The sequence below is a fragment of the Pelobates fuscus genome, chromosome 8, assembly GCF_036172605.1.
Source record: "Pelobates fuscus isolate aPelFus1 chromosome 8, aPelFus1.pri, whole genome shotgun sequence".
In the NCBI taxonomy this organism is placed as follows: domain Eukaryota; kingdom Metazoa; phylum Chordata; class Amphibia; order Anura; family Pelobatidae; genus Pelobates; species Pelobates fuscus.
In genome coordinates this window covers 70,016,319-70,039,704 of record NC_086324.1, presented here as the reverse complement: position 1 = coordinate 70,039,704, position 23,386 = coordinate 70,016,319, and the positions used below count along the sequence as shown (strand labels likewise).

General features: G+C 43.6%; 1 protein-coding gene across 3 annotated transcripts in view; it reads right to left on the bottom strand.

Annotated features, from left to right (window-relative positions):
• The window catches only part of IQCA1 (IQ motif containing with AAA domain 1), a 163,820-nt gene that overhangs the window by 14,359 nt on the left and 126,075 nt on the right, over positions 1 to 23,386 (bottom strand). For all 3 annotated transcript variants that reach the window (XM_063430005.1, XM_063430004.1, XM_063430006.1), the window contains exon 16: positions 8,330 to 8,529. In XM_063430005.1, the coding sequence (XP_063286075.1) occupies positions 8,330 to 8,529 (200 nt within the window). The remainder of the gene's footprint in view (positions 1 to 8,329; positions 8,530 to 23,386) is intronic.

Below are 23,386 nucleotides of genomic sequence, written 5' to 3'. Positions count from 1 at the left end.
GTACGATTACTCGATTGGCCAAAATTCTGATGAATTGCAGCTCATAATAAAAGAAATCTCCAGGTGTAGTGCTTAACCCGCCTCCATGCCCAAGCTACGTGATACCAATTAATAGACAAGAGAACCAGTGCTTTATTAGGTATATTATTTATAAAAACCCCATAAGATTAAAAAATAAAACAAAAACAAAAAAACAATACCACTTAACAGTGAAAAAAAAAGCATTCAAGATAAAAATTGTAAACTGTACCTGGAACCAAAATAGTTTGACTGATTAATCTTGTTCATTCAAATGAATAAGCAATATAAAAGCAAACGTACCATAAGAAATGGAAAACTGACTGTATGATTAACTAGAAAAAAAAGTATTTTACACCTGGGCTGTTATAAGCCACCATTATGATGCACAGCCATGGGCAATAGTTGTTTTAAACAAGAATATATGCTAGAAACTGCTAATAAATGCAGTGATTGCTTGCATGTGTATCAAAGATGTGTGAACCTCCAGTTTTAGGGAAAAAAAAATGTAGACTAGAAAGATGGTACAATGTTTATTTTTAAGAGATAGGGGTATTGATGGACGTTATGAAGGCGTTGAGTTTTTTCCCCATTGGCTATCAAGGAGGGCATCTGGATTTTAAACTGTAATAGACTTTTAAAAGTCTGGATACGGACTAAAATATTCACAGAATTTGACATGTTCATGTAAACTAGTGCACCACTGTCTGCATGATTTCTTCAATACAGTCCGTTAATCACATATAACATGTCAGTGGGTCTGAAACTGACCAATCTGGCCAGGGAAAATGCACCATTATTATTATTTTGGGTTTCTACAGACTTCCAAGCTCCTGTATTTTATAAAATACCACACTTGCAGAAGCAATGAGTTGGTGTAAGCCAAGTTGGTTTGTAGGGAATTATTCAATATAATTACCTTCATACCATTGTTAGAGACAAACTGCATCAGGTACCTAATTTGTATGGTATCTGTACTATGTTCAGAAATACTACACGGCATCCATTAACCATGAAGACACTGGCAATTGGCATAATTGGCAAGTGATTAACCCTCAGTGTACACTCAACCATTCATTCTCATAAACCCATCAACAGTAACATGTCTATTCCATCAATAGTAGTAGATCTTTCCCATCAACAGTAACATGTCTCTTCCATCAATAGTCGTAGATCTCTTCCATCAACAGTAACATGTCTATTCCATCAATAGTAGTAGATCTTTCCCATCAACAGTAACATGCATCTTCAATCAATAGTAGTAGATCTCTTACATCAACAGTAACATGTATGTTCTAGCAATAGTCAAAGATCTCTTCCATCAGCAGTAACATGTCTCTTCCATCAATAGTCGTAGATCTCTTCCATCAACAGTAACATGTCTCTTCCATCAATAGTCATAGATCTCTCCCATCAACAGTAACATGTCTCTTCCATCAATAATTGTAGATCTCTTCCATCAGCAGTAACATGTCTCTTCCATCAATAGTTATAGATCTCTCCCATCAACAGTAACATGTCTCTTCCATCAATAGTCGTAGATCTCTTCCATCAACAGTAACATGTATGTTCCATCAATAATTGTAGATCTCTTCCATCAGCAGTAACATGTCTCTTCCATCAATAGTTATAGATCTCTCCCATCAACAGTAACATGTCTCTTCCATCAATAATTGTAGATCTCTTCCATCAACAGTAACATGTCTCTTCCATCAATAGTCATAGATCTCTCCCATCAACAGTAACATGTCTCTTCCATCAATAAATGTAGATCTCTTCCATCAACAGTAACATGTCTCTTCCATCAATAGTCATAGACCTCTCCCATCAACAGTAACATGTCTCTTCCATCAATAGTCACTGATATCTCAAATGAACAGTAACAAGTTGCTCCCATAACCAATAATAAATCTCTTCTATCAATAGTCATAGACCATTCCGACCAACAGTAACAGATCTCTTCCTTCAACAGTAATAGGTTCCTTCCATAAATAGACATAGATCTCTCTCATTAACAGTAACAGATCATTTCCATCAATAGCCATAGATCACTCTGACCAACAGTAATATATCTCTCACATCAACAGTAACAAGTTGCTTCTATTAAGAGTAATAGATCTTTTCCACCAATATCCATAGATCTTTCAGCCATACACATATTTATATTATATACATTTCACCTTCTCTTTGGAGACCCAGGAATAACACTGGGTGTGAAGTGGTTGATTAAGCTATGTATAAGATAGCACTATTATTTACCTTGTTAAAACTTGCCAAAAGTGTTATACACATTATTCACCACTAGAGGATATCATCCCATCACTTCATTGCACTAAAAGTCAACTGTGCACAGCACTTTCAAACTCAGGATGTCAGACACACAACAAATCATAAACAAGTATTACCTGTTTACAGTACTGTTATCTACCTAAAACAAACTATGGAAGCACAACACCCATCTGCCATTTATACAAATGCACAGCTACACATGCAAAACATAGTTTCATATTGAGCATAGAAAAGAAAGCAAAAAATTAAGTTGATTAAAATGTAATTTCATCACACATACACACATCTTAATACCTGTTGTGTGTTTTTCATGTCGTTAGCCCTAACACAATTTACTGTTAGTGGAACTGCATTTGATATATCTGCTGATTTTATCAGATTCACTAATAACTGAATAAGCAATTCTGATATGACGTGATAGCTAAACTTGTCTAAATGATTCACAAGCAGAGAAATTAAATGCAATAACCTTCCTCGGGGAAAGAGATTTTGACAGCCAGATTGGTTTGGCTAACATAATAGCTTACTAACGCAGTTTTTGGCTATCCGCGCAGTCTACCCAAGACAGACTGACATACATAGTAATTCAATAATGAACTCGAGTGCAGATTGTGATTTTATCCAGCAGTGATATTTTATCAAATTGGTTTTCAGCAACATGTCAAATTGGTCTGCCAAGTATTTAATAATTAAGAATGACCCTGTAGCAATCCAAACCTTTGGCTGGTAATGCAACTTTTCTAAAGCATCAAAACATAAATCCACACTATTTCCCGTTTCCTCTAGATTGTAAGCTTTGCACGACTAGGATCTTAAAAAACTCTTCTTTCTTGCCAACACTTGTAGAAGTCTCTTTCTTACTTGTTTTCTAATATATCCCCTCATTAAAATTGTAAAGAGCTGCAGAATATGTTGACCAATCTTAATAATAATAATTTCTGTTTATATATAAATAAAAAGGTCAAAATAAAATTAGACAAACAATTTCTACCCAAGATGTTCTGGGTTTATAGTGTATTTGGTTTTCTTAGGAGCGCTATATGTGTTTTACATGTTCAGATCTCACTTCATGCCACTAAAGTATACAGAATAAAAGAACAGTATCTCTATTGTCAGGATTCCATAAAAGATGATACCACCAAAGAATTAATCAGTACTAAAACAGATAAAAATAGTAGAGGTATATTGGCAAGCCTTAGAATGGTCAGGCTAAACACAAAGAACCTCTGAGGACTCATATAAAGAACATGCTTAAGTCACGGAAACCAAAAATCACAATAATAAATAACCAATCATGGTTGGACTACAAACACAAGAATTGGCTAGAATGCAACCGTTACATGTAATTGGGCCAATACAGAACCAGGAAAGGCCAAGGTAGCACACCAAAATTGAGTTTAAATAGGCAATCTGTGTCGCAAAAATACTAGCATTCTGTGTTTGATGCAATTTATAGCTTCAATAGTGGTGGCACAGGGACCAAAGGGTTTAATCGTCTCAGCAAAGTCATGTCTGTTTTCAGAATTAGCTTTAATAGTGCGTGAATGGACATGGATCCATGAAGTTCTATCACACGGATAGGCAACCATTGGCACTCCAGATGTTTTGGACTATACCTCCCATGATGCTTTGCCAGTATTATAGCTGTAAGAGCATTATGGGAGATGTAGTCCACAACATTTGGAGTGCCAAACATTGCCTAACCCCATTCCAGCAAGTGTATTTTATGATGGGTACAGCAAATTTACTTATAGCACCATTCCTGCATAGAGAACTAGGCCATAGAATGCGTCTAAATGCTCTGAAGAACGTATAATCTGGATAGCAAGTAATTTAGAAAGCATAGGGTTAACTGCAATTACATGATGGTATTGAAACCACACACATGGAAAGCTGTCCCCTATTTAAAAAAAAAAAACAGAAACACGTTTCTGTCATTTCAAGCAAATGAGGCTCAGAATATTTGTCAATCCTGGAATTCTTACCAAATATGGTACAGATCTATTATGTAGTGATCCACTATCTTCCCGGAATTCACAATTTTCCAAGCAATACATGTGGGCTGAGGATTAGATAAAGCTCTTTGATTTTCTAACATTATCTGTATTAAAATCGTTGCATATTTTTGTTGTAACCAATTCTGCCTGTTTCTCCCTTACTCGCCCTGAAAAGATACAGTGCCTCACGTGGCCACCCTGCTTGCTCTGGGATCATGTCTTTCCAGTCTGGTGGACAATAAATCAAGGCCAGGGCTTGCTGATGATGAAAGCCACAGCTGTTCAAATCTAATTAATTATATCAAAATGTTGCAGTATGCAAAACAAGGCGGTAGATAAACATATCTCATAGGCGCTGGGACACGTAGTAATAGAGGTCCATGATGTTAAATCATTCGCAGGGGCCTGGCTTCTATGCCAACCTACTGAAAAATCAGTCTCATACCTCCCAAGTGTCCCTATTTAGGACAGACAGTCCCTATTTTGAGTCTAAGTCCCTATCCTTATATCCCTCTTTTCTAGGAGTTCCATATTGGTGTGTCTGAGTGTATATAATAGAATAGAAATCGGTCTGTATAAATAAAATACATTCTTCCAAATTACATTTTGATTGCATAAATTGTTATTGGTAAATCAACAAAAATTTCACAGAACAGACCTGCATCTGGCCACACCTAGGACCGACTCTACCTTAAGGCAGCACAGGTGGCTGCCTTAGGGCACAACAGCCCTGGGTGCGCAATGTCAGGCTGACTGGCAGGAGGGAAGTGCTCCTCTCCAGCCGGTTACTTCTTGAAGCGTAGCCTAGCGCATGCGCCTCCTAGCCTCCGCACAACCCAGCCGCTTACCACCCACGCATCCCAGCCTCTTACTGCCCGTGCAGCCTAGCTTCTTACCCTGGTGTATGCTGCATGCATCATATCATTGATCCCTGTGTATCACACAGCACGGCTGGGATCCCACAGAGCAGGACAGCATGAACCCCATGACCCGATTGTACAGATGTAAGTATGGAATTGTGGATTTTTATACAATAGGTGTGGAATATATGGCGCTGAGTAATAGGTATAAACAGTAGATTCTAGCTGCTGAAAACACTGTGTGGGTACTCCTCAAATGCCCACCATACAAAGATAATCACCAAGATACAAAAAAGGTTTCAGGCCCAATTGGTGTTGCCACCCCTTGGGTCTTCTACCTTTAAGAGTGCAGCGCTGTGTAAACTTGTGCACGTCTGTGTCTTTAAAGGGTCGTGTGATCTACCTTTAAAGACACAGACGTGCACAAGTTTAGAGCCTCATTCACTTGAAAAGGCTCTAAAAAATGTGAGTGTAGACATAATTGTGAACTCACTCAACTTTTAATCACAGTGTTTAATATACTGCACAATTATTTGTATATATTCGTAATTTACTGTAATCTTACACCAAACACAGCGCTGCACTCTTAAAGGTAGAAGACCCAAGGGGTGGCAACACCAATTGGGCCTGAAACCTTTTTTGTATCTTGGTGATTATCTATGTAAGTATGGAATTGTGACTATCTGTGTCCATATGACTGTGCATGCATGTCTCAGTATGCTTGTCTACATGTCTCTGTATGCCTGTATGTATGTACATCTCTGTATTTATTTTATTTATTATTGGCATTTATATAATTTAACAATAAATAAGACAATTACAAAAAGAAATGGATGTATGTATCTGCATGTATGTCTCTGTGTGTCTGCATGTCTATGTGTGACAGTGTCTGTATATCTCTGTGTGACTGTATGTCTCTGTTTAATTGTATGTCTGTGTCTTTGTCTCTGTATGACTGCGTCTATGTCTCTGTATGACTGTATGTCTGTGTCTGTCTCTCTATGACTATGTCTGTGTCTCTGTTTAAATGTATGTCTGTGTCTTTATGTCTCTGTATGACTGCATCTATGTCCCTGAATAACTGTATGTGTATGTTTGTCTCTGTATGACTGTATGTCTGTGTCTCTGTTTAAATGTATCTCTGTGTCTTTATGTCTCTGCATAACTGCATCTATTTTTCTGTATGTCTGTGTCTGTTTGTCTCAGTATGTCTGTATGACTATGTCTGTGTTTGTATGACAGTGTGCCGGTATGACTGTGTTTGATTCTGTACCTTTTATGACTGTGTGTCTGCATATCTTTGTAACTGTCTGCCTGAAAAACTATGCCTATGTGCTTGTATGGTTGTGTGTCTGTATGTTTGTGTCTTTGTGCATGTATGTATTTTTGCCTGGCCACAGCCAAACTCACATCTCTAAAATGAAAGAAACACTATAGTGTCAGTAACAAATGTGTATTCCCTCCATGCAGAATGGGAGACGATGAAAGGCAGTCCTGCACGTGATGCAGTACTGACCCAGGTAGCCCATCCAGTGGCCGCCTGAGTGACTGCTATTAGAGGTGTTACTAGGCAGTAATGTAAACACTTCCCTTTCTCTGAAAATACAGTGTTTGCATTAAAAAGCCTGCAGGGACAGGCTATAGACACCAGAACCACTATATTAAGCTGTACTTGTTCTGGTGACTATTTTGTCCCTTTACAGTGTCCCTCTTTGTCTATTTGAAACGTAGGGAGGTATGTATTATTGATGTTTGGCAATTTTAAGTAAGGATGCAAATATAAAGTGTAAAGAAGGTTTTAACAAAAAATTACACCCTGCAGGTACCATAATTTTAAATACAGATTTGATGATTCTTATGACCCTCCAAGCTGCACAGAACAAAGAGTCACAGTAATTTACAAATTTGAATTCCCAAAAGTGTTTTATAGTACAATCTCTAGATTGCAAGCTCACAGGCTTTCTTGCATAGTACCCTCGAGGAGGATGAAGCCTTTGTATCACTGTGACTAATTATATACATTCCCCTATTTGTTTAATTACCGGTGTTCTTTTTGCATAGATTGTAATGCGCTATGTATAAATGCACTATGTAAGAACCTTTAAATAAATAGTGAGGAATGTTTCTAACAGTTTGATAGACTGCTCCTGTCTTGTATATAGGAGACTTTCACAGTGCAAACTGTACCTCCTGCATGTATAGTATATATTTACATTTCTGCAGGGTGTTCATGCCTGTCTATTTAGAGGCAATTGAAAGAGAAGCTTGCACCGTTGGGGCTCTACGTGCACTGTATGTTTCAGTGTTTCAATTACATTTCAATTTAAAAGTGAAGTTAGCACTTCTCAAACGGAATGTTTAAAGCTGGGAAGCTAGCTTCACCAATCCTTTATGTGCATATATATATTTTATACATTTTGATAATGGCTTATAACATTCAGGTTGCATCTGACTTTCATACATAGAATACATATACCGTAAGTGCATATGATGTCCCTGTTCTGAAATGATTCTTTATATTTAGTGTGTGCTTTATTTATATGAACATGATGGTATCAGAAATCAAGAGGAGTTCAAAATAATTTTGTAGGGATCCCTGACACACACAAATAATACACATAGACACATACACATTGACAGACACACATCGAAGCAGATTATAATAGCACAGATACACATTGACAGATATATGGCACAGATACACAATGATAAATATACAAACTGTCACGCAGGTGCATACACTGCCATATACATAAGTATCTGAATATTTTATTTGCCCTTGTGTTTATTTACCTTTATGTGCAGGAGGGTGGCAAACCTGGGTCCAGTGGGAACAGATTGGAGAAAGTTATAAGTTCTCGTCTCCGTTTTGCTCTGAAAGGAAGTGACATTATATCGTTTCCTTCAAGAGCAAGGCTGCCGGGTGAGGAAACAGTCAAGCTGTTCTGGTCTGTTCATCTGATGTGGCTGTTAAATGGGGTATTGCATGGGGAAATATGTGTAGTTAGTTAAATCACCCAAAGCGAGCTCTGGCACATTACCAGAGCAGTGGCTGTACAGTCCTGATGGTGGTTTCACATGCTGGGTATACGCAGATCAAGCCCTATGTTCTACTTACTCCAAAATATAGACAATACTAATTCCTTCATATCCCATGGGATGTACCTTGAGCACCATGTGCAGCATCATCTGCAAGCCACTCTTGCCTGGGTATTTGCCCGCAATGTTAGCAGGTGATAAGTTAAATAAGTTGGCTCCAGTCTCATTGCAGACAGCATGTACAAGCATCTTCTTGCCCACACCAGATGGTCCTGCCAGGAGAAGTGTCTTCAGTGGAGGGGCCCTCTCATGCACTGTTTCACACCCTGGGTATCATAAGCAGAAAAAGTTATATATTTATTGTGTAACCACAAAACTATATTTTCATTTAATGGCACTGCTGGAGAGCACATAGCTATATTAAAAACCCCAATGGCTATTTCTGCCACAAGATAAATCAGAAGAACCCAGGGGCTCCCAGGTGGCGATAAACAGAAGAGCTGCTTCTTCTTCGCTGCATTCTTCTTCCCGCACATTAAGGCACAACGTTCATAACTGTAACCCTGTAAATTGATTTCGTTTTTTTGGAATATACCCTTTATAATTGCAGGAAAACACACAGGAAATAGGATAGAGCAAAGGAAAATGAACAATCAGACATACATAAGCGAAACACTGTGGGCTGACACTCGCCTTTAAAGGTTAACCTGAAAACTCACATAGCTCCTACAACTTGGATAGCAGGTGGGCCTGATGCACAGTTGCAACCATGCGATTTTTCTACATACTTCCCCATACCGACTATTAGTTACCGTATATACTCGAGTATAAGCCGACCCGAATATAAGCCGAGGCCCCTAATTTTATCCCAAAAAACTGGGAAAACTTATTGACTCGAGTATAAGACTAGGGTGGGAAATGCAGCAGCTACTGGTAAATTTCTAAATAAAATTAGATCCTAAAAAAAATATATTAATTGAATATTTATTTACAGTGTGTGTATAATGAATGCAGTGTGTGCGTATGTGTGTGTGTATGAGTGCAGCGTGTGTGTGCATGAATGCAGTGTGTGTGTGCATGAATGCAGTGTGTGTGTGTATGAATGCAGTGTGTGCAGGGCCGGTGCAAGGATATTTGCCGCCGTAGGCAAAACATTTTTTGCCGCCCCCTCCCCCCCCCCATATGTCCTGACTTCCCCTCCTCCTCCCTCAGTGGTCCTTACCTCCCCACCCCCGTGTTCCTTCACCCCCCCCCCAGTGGTCCTGACTCACCCCTCCCCTAGTGGTCCTTACCCTTCCCTCCCCTAGTGGTCCTTACTTCCCCCTCCCCTCCCATAGTGGTCCTTATCCCACCCTCTCCCTCTCATAGTGGTCCTTATCCCCCTTCTCCCTCCCATAGTGTTCCTTATCCCCCCCCATCCCTCCCATAGTGGTCCTTATACCCCCCATCCCTCCCATAGTGGTCCTTATCCCACCCCCTCCCATAGTGGTCCTTATACCCCCCCTCCCTCCCATAGTGGTCCTTATACCCCCCTCCCTCCAATAGTGGTCCTTATCCCCCCCCCTCCCTCCCATAGTGGTCCTTATCCCCCCCTCCCTCCCATAGTGGTCCTTATACCCCCCTCCCTCCATTATATTAGTATTAATTTAAATACTTAAAGTTAGCACTGATAGACTTACATATATAATATACTCGTAACTCTTGAGATCATTAAGCACATCTTCATAAAAATGCCCACTTATTTTGTAATATCTGACGGCAATGTCACAGTATGTCATATTTAACTGCATTACATTTGCACCCTTTATTATAAACGCCTGTATACAGATATGACACCTGTAGGACAATTCATGGGTGCGTTGGTTTCCAGACTTGTAATTATATTATTGCTATCACAACTGACTTTACTGCACTGTAATGCTGCAATATTATTGTACAACAGCTTATATTGAAACAAGCCCACTGTTGAATTAAAAACTGCAAAAAAAAAAAACCAGATGGACCCTAAAATGCACAATGTCAAAACTATAGGTGGACAACCATTCGAAGCATCTACTTTGAATATTAATTTTCTTTTATTCAAAAAGATGACCAGAAAAACAATAAAAACCACGGATAAATATATCTAAATCAGTGGTTCCCAATCAAGCATTATTTTAGGCCTATATTTCCCAGAATGCAGTGCTGAAGGAAAATGTGGACATAGAGATTAGTCACTCTTTTATACATTCTAGTGTGAGGCCCATTGTTATTATTATTATTTATATAGCGCCATCACATTCCGTAGCGCTGTACATTAATATCTTTTATGTGTATAAAATCAGCTTACAGGTCATATTAATAGTTGGAATTGTTCATGATCTGACACGTTTTTTTCCCAAACGTCTTTATATTGTGTTTTACATGCCTCACTCCTCCATCCAGATTACCAGCTTGCGAATACAGACGTTTTAATACTGCATCAACTCATCAAATATATTACCCTAAATATGGCAAACATTGCTTTAATGTTTGCATTGTATAAATAATTGAATAGAAGCTTTATTACACAAATTGATAGCAAATGTAAAGCATGCATGCGCGATTGTGACGAAAGCACTTTCGTCACTGGGATTTGGAGAGGCCTACTTGCCAGCCTCTTGCCTTGTGACTATGACCCCTGGGATGTATTGCCCTTTAAAAGCTTTATTTGGGCATATTGAATTTCAAAACACTTTTTCTGCCCCTTTAACCCCTTAAGGACCAAGCTTCTGGAATAAAATGGAATCATGACATGTCACACACGTCATGTGTCCTTAAGGGGTTAAATCCATGGGAAAATGTGCCTCTTCCCCTCCCCCTTTTTCCTGTCCTATTGTTTCTCCAGCAGGGCGTTGTCCCAGGGACACTGCCAGACCAGTTGAAACTGGCTGCTTTGTGCCTCCTCAATCTCTCATCAGCCCTTGCTATTTTCTGACCCCACCCTTATTTGTACTATAGTGCACTTTTAACATTGGACATATTGAGTGCTCAGATCCAAGCTATCTTGGGATATTTTGGACATATAGGTTAAACATTTTATTATAAGAGTTCTGTATTTTTATGTGGTTTTTGTAACAGTTTCTGACTTCTTGCGGTCAGTCAAATGTGACTTCCATAAAACTTTTGAACCCCTGCTCTGATCTGGGTGATTTGTGGATATGTTGGTCACCCAGATTTGGGTAAAACTAGATATTTTCTGCCTGTGGTAATTGAGTTAGTCCATTGTGTTTGATAATTGTATCACAGGCAGAGGGGAGGGTTTGTGTACATTAGCTGGGAGTGTCTAACTGTACAATACTGTGTTGATTGGCTGTTGTGACTGTGTCCTGTGCTCCACAAGGTCCACGTGGGTGGTAACCCTTTGGGGAAAACTGTATAAAAGAAATGCCTTTGTGCTCATTAAACAGACCTGCTTTACCCATTGGCTCATGTTTGGGGGATTGGAGAACCACACTCTGGGGATTGCTATAATCACTATACTCCCCAGAGTATAATTACTAGCTCTTGTAAGAGCTGTTCTTGATCCTGTTCCTGCCCTCTGGATTTAAGAGAAGTCTACCTACTGAAAGCTGGACCCTGGTCTTGGGTCCAGAGTGGGTGGAAGACGGCGAGACACCAACCCAGCTGCGGCAGCTCGTGGGGTCTGCAGTAGTTATGGAGTCTGGTGGAGTGGTTGGAGCCCTCGGGAAGCACTAGGAGCATCCGTCAACGGAAGGTACCCAGTCAGGGTGCCAGGCGTTCCGTTACAGAGATAATAGTGAAATATATATTTATTTATAAAATATTTTACTAGGATGGATACATTGAGATTTCTCTTGTTTTCAAGTATGTCAAATAAGATAAAAAATGAGACATTCCTTGAAAATTTTAGGATAAACTCAGAGTATCCTCATTATGGAATACATGAAGGGTAAATAAATATAGTTTCTATCATATGAAGATGTGAAATAGGCTCAAAGGGAAATATGAAGAAATATAATATTAAAACAATAAAATCGGTTAGATTTCAAAATTCCTATCCATGTAGAGCTACTCACTAATTACAAAAAGAGGCTTAAGTAGCTGTCTGGGATCTGATCTATGGTAGAAAATTTATATAAGACAATCTTGTTTTATTTCCAAATTAAATCTGGGCCAATAATGTTACTAGGATGAAGCGGTGGTATAGGCTCAAATTTTAGTTTCTTAAGTCTAGATAAAACATAAAATGCAGAAAAATAATATAGTTTGAACACAAGCTGCTTTAATTCCAAAACAAAACAAAAACAGAGAAGGAAAACAAAAAACAAGAAACTTGCTCCTCTACAGAGCCTGAAGTGCAAAATTAGCTTCTGTGTGGGCCCCATAGCAAGAATCGGAAAGAATCAACCAGGTAAAGCCTTGGGCCATAATTTCACACATGAACCGAAGTGTAATGACCTGTGCAATGTTAAACTATCATTATAAACTATAGCTGAGAAAACATACCCTTCCCATAAGGCAATTATGTACAACATTTTTACAGAAAAAGCATAAATGTAGTAGGCTAAAACAATGAACAATTGAGATGAAAGTGGCCCCAGTCTCATGGCTAGTTCCCAATCTAGTTTAGGAATGAAAATGAGCTCGCTCAGTCTGTATTCAAAGGGCTTGGTAGCTCTACAACAAGGCATATGAGTATCAACAGTTAGCCTACCCTAGGTTTTACAAAGCTCTAATGGATCAGAAACTAAATGGTTAGCAATATATGTTATTGTATTTCATGGTGGACAAAAGTATTGGGACACATGACCATTACACCAACAGGGACGTTTAGGACATTGCTTTCTAAATACATGGACATTAATATGTATTTGGTCCCCGCTTTGTAGCTATAACAGCTTCCTCTTCTCTGGAAAAGGCATTCCGCATGGTTGTTCTGTGGGAAAATTTGCCCATTTATCCAGTGGAGCACTTGTGAGGTCAGGCTCTGATGTTGGACAAAAAGGCCTGGCTCGCAATCTCCATTCCAGTTCATCCCAAAGGTGTTCAATGGGGTTGAGGTCAGGGCTCTGTGTGGGCCAGTCAAGTTCTACCACACCAAACTCATCCAACCATGTGTTTATGGACCTTGAATTCTGCATTGGAGCACAGTCTTGCTGGAATAGAAACTGTTTATACAAAGTTGGAAGCATAGCATTGTCCTAAATGTCTTCATATGTTGAAGCATTAAGATTTACCTCCACTGGAAGTAAGGGGCCTAGCCCAACCACTGGAAAAAAACCTCATACAATTATCCCTCCTCCACCAAATTTACAGTTGGCACAATGCAGTCAGGTACATAATATTCTACTGATATCCACCAAACTCAGACTTGCCAAACACACTACCAAACAGAGAAGCAGGATTCGTCACTCCTCAAAACGTGTTTTCACTGCTCCATGGTCCAGTGGTGGCATGCTTTACACTACTCGATCGACGCTTGGCATTGTACTTGTTAATGTAAGACTTGCAGGCAGCTATTTGGCAGTGGAAACCCATTCCTGTAGTGATATTAATGCCAGTGGATGTATGTAACTCTTCAGCTATGGAATCAGCAGAGTGGTTGCATCCTATCACAGTACCACACTTGAATTCACGGAGCTCTTCATAACGATCACATTTTTTTTTACAAATGTTTGTAAACGCAGTCTGCATGACTAGGTGCTTGATCTTATATCCGTGGTAATGGGTGTTATGGAAACACCTGAATTCGGTGATTAAGTGTTTTGTTCCCATACTTGTGTCTATATAGTGTACTTATCATCAGCTAAATGATTCTTTTTTTTATTAAAGGGCCACTCTAAACACCAGAAGAAGTTTATCTTTATGAAGTTGTTTTGGTGCATAGCTCATGTCTAGCAATGATATGGGACCCAGCACCCATGAACTCCAGGCACTAAAACCACTTTAATCAGTTTAAGTGGTTTTGGTGCCTACAGTGTTCCTTCTGCACTGAAGAGCAGGGTATAACCACTGCCTCAGAGCATTATTTGATAAAGTGTCACCATTTAAATCTTTCAAAAATATTACCTGCACCATCTCACACCCTAGAGTCAAACACAAGCTGAGAATCAGCAAGGCCTGCTCCTTGGTACAGTAAAATATCTTCCCCATGCCTGACCTGCCCTTCACCACCTACCCCACATGTGCTCCTCAAAGGAGAGTACAATCCAGAACAGTCAAGTGTATAATTACCTGTGGACTTAAATCTTTTATTTATAAAGTGGCTCATAGAAAGCATGTGCGTAATTGATGACAGTTGACAAATTGTATGCATACAGGAATAGGAGGGTAATGTACTCCAAATACCCACCAAAAAGGATGTTTTTCATTATACATGCTCTATATTCAAGAAGGAGACTGGAAGTGCCAGGAGTCTATGCAAAAATCTATCAAGGTCTCTGTCAGACTGCAAAGGCAACTTTTTAGGAGGATGTGCCTTGAATATAGTACATAGGGTTGTTACGGACTTCACCCAAGCTTGATGTTGCCTCTTTACATTTCAAGGAAGCCTAATGCCAATCAGAAAGTGTACCAGCATGGCAATGGTTACCAAGTTACTTCTCTATGGTAGGTCAATGCATGTATTGCCTTAGGAAAGCAGACCAAATGGGAAAGATAATGACTACACTGGGCAGAACTAGGAGATCTCAGTCCAAGGCAAGGAGACACTGACATAATAAACATCCAAAACTTTTTTTACCTTGTTTATGCTGAATTCCGAAATAAAAAGGTATGGAAACACTAAAGACTCTCTGGATTTTCATTTATTTTCCAAAAAAAGAACCCAAAGAAAATCTGTTCGGCTGTTATATAAGCCCCCCAGCTAATGAACATCGCAGAGGTTTTATTAAAATACAAAAAATAAGGAAATGAGGGAGAAGCATCCCTAAGCGGAAAACAAATCCCATCAAAACCAGTACCCCCAGTAGAGCACTATACAAAACCTTGCAGAAAAGACTATCTCAAACAAGGTACGAAAATAACAAAGTTTTAAGAGTAAATATATTAAAAACTAAACACCAAGTGTCTAAAATACCAGACTGCTTAACCTATAGGTATGGAAAAATACTGAGAAATATAATCCAGCTCAGTTTAACATAAACTAGTGACAACGTTGTATTGTAGATTGATACTTTGCAAGTAAGTTACTCAAAGTAACAGAGTGGCTAATAGAAAGTGTAGCAACAAACGTAGCAAATGTATCAATTCATAGTATGATAAAAATTAGCTGAAATATACCTAGATTAATCCAGATAAATAGAGTCATGGATATAAAAGAACCTATAGATCTTCTATATGCCTAATTTCTATGTCATAATTCAAAATCCTATTGATTATTGAACTCACTCAGACTATAATAGCCCTTTAAATAAAAAATGAGTAAATCGAAAGGACAGGAAGAGGTAGATAGATGAATTTAAAGTAGGAAGTGATATAGAGGGTTCTCACAACTCCATATAAAGTATATATAGCAAAAAACGGAGACTCAGCCGGCAAAAAAGAGTCCCTGCATAGGTGTAGCGTGTTAAGTTATAACAGGCTGAGGGGGCGTGGTTTGGCCGCGAACGAAGATGGCCGCTTAAGGGACGAGCTCCGACCCACACAGCAAATATAGCAGGCTTACTTACCAGCACGGCACGGAAATGGGGCGCACTAAACGCCCTGACGGCTCCCAAACCCCCAGGCATCCAGCGACTGCCGCACAAACGGGTCCCATGGACGGGTACCTGGCCCCGGCATCCGCCGAGTACCACGAGGCCGCGGGCGCAAGCATGGCCGACTCCCCGGCCCACTCACCAATAACGGAGGCGGCTGCACCCACGCTGGCGGAGATCAGTGCGGACATTAAAGCAATAAAAGCCCTGGCAGCAGCAATGGTCACCAAAACTGACATGCAGACCCTCTCTGATAATCTACATGCGGCGATCCGCACGGAGGTAAACTCACTTAAGGCCGAAATCTCCACACAGGCCTCCAGGATACAGGCAGCTGAAGCTTCAGTGCAGGCTGTTGGAGAGAGGGTTGAGGCTTCAAATCTGGCTATACACAGGCAAGGCAATATTCTTCTACACTTAAGACGCCAAACTGAAGATCTTGATAACAGGGGCCACAGATCAAACATTAGGGTCCGCGGCCTACCAGAACCCGAGGGGGCGGAGGTCGTGGAAGCAACACTACAGACACTGTTCCGCGACATACTAGGCTCAGATGCGCCAGACTCCATAACGTTTGATAGGGCGCATAGGGCCAACAGAGCACGCACGTCTGATAACACACCGAGAGACATTATATGCTGCCTACACTCCTACAAACTGAAGGAGAAAATAATGAACAAAGCCCGCGCAAGGCCCACCTGGCGTTTCAACGGCGCAGAAGTTGCCCTTTACCAAGACCTGTCTCCCCTCACGCTTGAGGCCCGCAGGGCCCTGAGACCCATCACAGCGCTACTCAGAGATAGAGGGATCCCATACAAATGGGGTTTCCCCTTTATGCTATTGGCCAGACACCATGACGACTGGCTCCCGCTACGCTGGCCGGAGGAGGTGCCCAGGTTCCTACAGCGCCTCAACCTTCCGCCTACGGAGGTCACCGACTGGATCCTGGGGCCAATGGACCAGAGGCAGGGAATTCACACTCCGAATCTGCAGCGAAGGAGACGAGACGTCACACCTAGGCGCCCGCAGGCCCGCAGGCAACTGATACCCACGGACCCGGAGGAATAAGGTTATGCTCCCCACCTACACCCACCAGGCATGGAAGACCGACCATGACACACCAACATATCACAGCCTGCTGATACCCACAGATGCCAACGCCATCCCGCGTACAGCAGAAGTCAGATAAGTACTGTTCACGCATACACATGTATGGGGTCTCACACATGACCGGGTGTTGCAACACTTTCCTAACACGCCCTTGGGTAAGGGAGGCTACCCCAAGTTGAATGGGGAGGGGGGCCTGACGGGGGTGGGACGCACCGCTTGGCTTGCCCGTGGGTTGGGGCACCTGCAAGGAATATCCCACATATGTACGTAGAACATGAACTGTGTCGCTATACGGGACTGTTGAAATGCTGTATACACGTGCACATGTGCGGAGACTTACGCATGACCGGGTGTTGCCACACATTCCTAACATGCCCCTGGGGAAGGGAGGCTGCCCCGAGTTGCTTGGGGATGGGACGCACCGCCTGACTTGCCCGCGGGTTGGGACCCTTGCAAGGAATGCCCCACTTGTGCACGCGGAACATGAACTATGTCGCTATATACGACTGTTGGTTACTTACGGGACGCTTGAGCACCTGATATATTGTGGGTTTTTCTGATGCTGCAAATGTGATTTGGTCAGGTCATATTAATCACTTAACAGCTGCCTATAACACTATCTAAAAGATAGATGGAGGGAGGTGGGGAACACTTGGGGGACATATTTGGGTATGTGATCTTATTTCGTTAATACTGATGTACCGGGCTGTAATGGGTGAGATGGCTCTGGGGGTGGGAGTATGGCAGGGATGCTGCTGTGCCCTAGGGACACGGAGGGAGTAGGGGATATATGGAGAGTTAAACTGGGACTACACCTATGACTCACTAGTAGCACAAGATACCTAGGGTTGCGGGGATACGGGTGGGTCTGGCTGAGTGGGGGGGCGGTCGGTTTCTGAGTGGTACTGAGGAGTGATGTTATATGTTTACTATGTCGCATTGTCAGTTCCTTGCACCGTAAGACAGTCGCAAATTGAGACGCTCACCCACGGCGGACAGGCTCGCACGCGCCCATACCACCTAGCGCCTCTCTCTCCTCCCCCACGGACGGCTAGCTCCGCTTCCTATCCCCAGAATAGGGGACCCAAAACAGAGCCCGCTATGGGAGGTGGGGGGACCCAGAACGCACTCCATACGCAGCCGGCCCGGCACGACCCACGACCTGAACTAACTTAAGATAGCAATGGGCTACCCGCCCCGACATAGGGAAGGACCAGCAACCACTCACACCATATATCCCAACAGATGTTAACCCATACCCCCATATTACGTGACCGTACTAATCGATATTCTCACTGTACTAGCCATTGAATTCAGATTGGGAACAAGTGGGACACGGACACCCCTCTGAGAGTTCATACACTACTACACCACTAGACACTGAGCCTCTGCGGCCGACCGGACAGTGGCTCTGGACTTCTTCGGTCTCACCACCACCCCGACTTACACCTGTGTAGACCACACTACTGGGGGACCCAACACCGCGGCTGCCCTAGCTTGCTAGGGAACGGTACGGTCTTGTAATCCACCCAGCTACACAGGACTCCCTCGTATTGAAGGGATAACTTTGACTCTTATTGACATCACACCTCTGAGCACTCACACCGGGGGCTTCCTGGGACGGGCTGAACTGGGCGTGGGCTGAGCCGCCCCCAACTCGTGGGAATTGTGACTCACGAAGGTTTTACCTTCCCTCTTCTCTAACTGTACTTATATTCTTTTTCCCCATCCATCCCCCCCCCCCCTCCCTCTCCCACCGGCAGTTGACGTGCGCGAGGGCCACTGGACCCAGGCCTCCTGAACACGTCTACGGAGACGCCAGCGACTTCGCCCACACTCACTCCATGGCGTACACAGCAGCACCTCTACATGTTCTCACGCAGAACTGCCGAGGCCTTAACTCGCCTGAGAAGCGCACACACCTCCTAAGGGAACTCCATCGCAAACGGATCTCAGTAGCAATGCTACAAGAAACGCACCTCAAATCCTCGGATACCCATAGACTGAAAGACAGAGGTTACCCAATCAACTACCACAGCACTCACCCCGAAGCCCGAAAGGTTGGAGTTGCGATACTGTTGGCTGCTAATCTTGCCTTCACTTTGCTGGACCAAAAGACAGACCCTAACGGTAGGTTCCTTTTTATCAAAGGCACGATTACGGGGAGGACATACACCTTTGCCTCTATTTATGCGCCCAACGCAAAACAGGCGATGTTCTTGTGCAAAACATTCCGCCAACTGGCAATATTCACGGAAGGTTCGCTCATCATAGGGGGGGATTTTAACGCACCGCTTGATCCGTTGCTGGACTCCTCGACAGGACACAGCAGTATACCACAAACCACGATCAGGGCTATAAAGAAGACCATGAGGGACTCAAGACTGGTGGATGCGTGGCGGACCATACATCCAACGACTCGAGATTATATGCACTACTCAGCCATACATAGGAGATACTCTCGCATCGATTATGTTCTTATACAACAGGAAGGCCTACGACACCTACAGTCGGCAACAATCGCACCAACACCATGGTCAGACCACAGCGCAGTGTCCGTGAAGCTGGACTCCCCGCTGTTCAGGCCCACCAAGACGGAGTGGAGACTGAATGAGTCGCTCCTGTCAGACCCAGGAGTGCTGGCTGCCCTGACAGAACACCTCACCAACTACTTCAGGGAAAACGACACGGAAGAGGTGTCAAAAGTGACGCTATGGGAAGCACACAAGAGTGTACTTCGAGGCCATCTCATCAGGATTGCCTCTCGTAAAAAAAGGGACTCGCAGCGACGTATGTTGGAGCTCACCGACCAGATCTCCCGACTGGAAGCACAACACAAGCGATCACAACTCGAAGAGCATTATCGCTCACTCCTGGACGCTCGCCGACAACTGGCGGACCTGGTAGCCAGCAAACACCATAGGGCGACACAACGATCCAAGGCCTTCTTTTACATCCATGCTAACAAGGGTGGGAGGCTCCTGGCCCGCATGATCCGACCCCAACAAGCGAGGGTGCAAGTACATGAACTACGGAAGACCGATGGCACACTCACACAATTCCCAGAAGCAATTGCCACTGAATTTTGTAACTACTACCGACAACTGTACAATTCCACACCGTCACTTCCCGACGCCCGCGGAGCGGACCTACAAGACGCAACATGGCGTTACCTACAAGGTTTCCAACCAGACGCTCTAACACCAGAAGAAGCGGAACTACTGGAGGCCCCGATCACCACGGAAGAGGTACAGGCGGCGATTAAGGCAGCGAAGAAAGGGAAGGCCCCGGGACCAGACGGACTCTCGGTGGGATACTACAAATCATTCAGAGACATTCTTACGCCACATCTAATGGCAGCCCTCAATCGACTCCAGCAGGGAGACACATTCCATCAGGAAACGTTAGCAGCTACTATCACGGTAATCCCTAAACCCGGCAAGAACCCCGAAAACTGCAGTAGCTACCGGCCGATCTCGCTTCTCAACGCGGATGTGAAGCTATTCACCAAGATCATTGCCACCAGACTACAAAAATATGTACCGCGCTTAATACATCCGGATCAAACGGGTTTTGTGCCGGGAAGGGAAGCCAGAGATTGCACACTCCGGGCGTTTTCCATACAAGCATTAGCCCTTAGGGAGAAACCAGGCCTACTAATGCTCTCAACAGATGCCGACAAGGCTTTTGACCGGGTAAACTGGAGCTTCATGATGGCGACACTACGAAAAGTGGGACTGGGAAGAGGTATGATGACTTGGATTGAAGCGCTCTACACAGACCCCAGCGCCAGAGTAAGGGTGAATGGTGCGCTTACGGACACCTTCACCATTCACAATGGCACGCGACAGGGTTGCCCACTATCGCCACTCTTGTTTGCCATCTCGCTGGAACCGTTCCTGGATAGAGTGAGACATACACCAGAGATCAGAGGGTTTAGGCATGGGACCCAGGAACACAAGGTAGCTGCATACGCAGACGACATGCTCTTCTTCGTAAACGATCCAGCTGAATCCCTGCCGGTCTTGATGCGAGAATTCGATACGTATGGCCAGTTATCAGGGCTGAAGCTCAATTTAACTAAATGCGAACTATTAGACGTCTCAACCCCGACGAACACAGGAGAACGAATTCAACGTGAGTACCCCTTCCATTGGTGCCAGGACCAGATGCGATACCTAGGAATCTGGATACCCAGGAACCCGAAAGAACTGTATGCCAAGAATTACATCCCCCTCTTGCGCACAATACTAAACGACCTTAAGAGCTGGAATTACGACCACATCTCCTGGCAGGGGCGTATATCAGTAATAAAGATGAACATTCTCCCGCGGCTACTTTACCATTTTCACACCATTCCCTGGCACATCCCGCCAGGATTTTTTACATCTCTTAAGTCGGCGGTGATACAATACGTCTGGAAGGGAGAAAGGGCACGACTCAGCTTTGACAAGCTATGCCTACCTAAGAATTGGGGGGGGCCTGGCTTTACCAGATATCCGCAAATACTTCCATGCCACGGTACTGCAGCGGATCAGGGACTGGCATGTGGCATCTGATGACAAACTGTGGGTGGCGTTGAATAGAGAAGTCATAAACAAAGCCCTCCCCAGACTCACATGGCATAACTCGGCGGACGTAACTTCGAAGCTGGGCGCTGAATCACCCGTCACTCAAACGTTAAAAACATGGTCCCACCTGAGACGAAACCAACATATCTCCCCACAGCCGAGCCCCCTGATACCGATAACTCATAATTCGGAGATAGGCGGAGGACTACATCGTTCTTCCTGGCCAATAGAGGGAAGTGGAGACTTTGTCCCAATATTCGAGGTCCTCAGTAACGCGGGAATACGAAATCTTCGGGAATGGAGTGGAATACCACAACCGACACTAATGCACAGATTTCATTACGCGCAACTACGACATTTTTACTACAACCTCCCCAACAGGGTAGCGATACATAGAGAACAGACGTGGTTTGAACGCTCCTGCATGACCGGCTCCGCCGCCGATGGCAGTGTCTCAGTCATCTACCAACAGCTAATAACAGGAGACCGCACACGGAACACGGCGTTCAAGAGAAGATGGGAAGAGCTGACGGATAGGACGTTTACTGACACACAATGGGAACAGATATTGATTTTGCAGCACAAGAGCTCCATTAGTACCAACTACCAGGAGGTCAACTTCAAGCTACTCTCCCACTGGTACAGGACTCCATCCCTATTAAGTAGAATATTCCCGTGGTCTACAGACACTTGTTGGAGATGTGAAACCCACATAGGCACAATAAGACACATCTGGTGGGATTGCGCAAGGATTAAGCCGTTTTGGGAAGACATACAATGGGAAATGACAATCATCCTGGGTGACCTACCTGACTTCAACATAGAAATGGCTCTACTCCATCACACGGAAGGCTCAATAGCCCAATACAAGAGGTCGATAATCCGCCACCTACTAAATGCGGCCAAAGCATCCATACCCGCTAAATGGAAACAAACACAACCACCAACTATGACAGACTGGCTTCAGAGAATAGAGGACATACACACGGCCGAGGCGCGATACGCAGAACTGCTCGGAAGGAGCACCAAACATGTCGAAGCCTGGACCCCGTGGTATGTATACCTCTCAAGACCGGGAGCAAGAAGACCGTAAAGCACACTATTTCACACGGTTCAGGAGTGCCCGGGCGCGCGCTGACGTATGGTGCCACCTATAAACCCAACCCTCCTTCCCCCCCCCCCCCCCCCCCACATCTGTGTCCCCCCCCCCCATCTTCCTCCCCCCCTCTTTTTCTCATTTTCACAACGTACAAGGTTTCTACTCAAACCCACACAACCTACTTCTGGGACACAGTGGCGGCGGCTCGGACTGGCCCGGGGAGGTCGGATCAGGGGTACCCGACTGTGAGGATGCGCGAGCTATAGGCGAAATAGGCGGTAGATCCCAGGGAGGCGTACCAGTACTATCACCACATGCTGACTAAAGGGACAACTAGGGAACTGACCATACTGAGAGGTGACCCCAAAGTATGACACACTAGACCGACGAAAGGAAGGGAATATAACATACACCCTACGACACTCCAAGGCACCTCATCAGACGTCTGACTGACGGACTACTGAAGTAGACAGACACACCCAAACCACCTATGTAACACGAGGGACTACTAGAATTCCCATCTTCGGGAGATCCCAGATTAGGGTGCGGATTTGGGGGTGGCGCCCTTAGTGGTGCATTGTAAGTGCTTGGAACTCACAATCTCGCCTGCAACACAACACACTTAGCTTAACATCATATGCCTACACACCTTCGACACTACCCCCAACTGGGGATGCGCAGGTTCTCTCAGCCATATATGTCACATCTAACCATGTTCGAGACT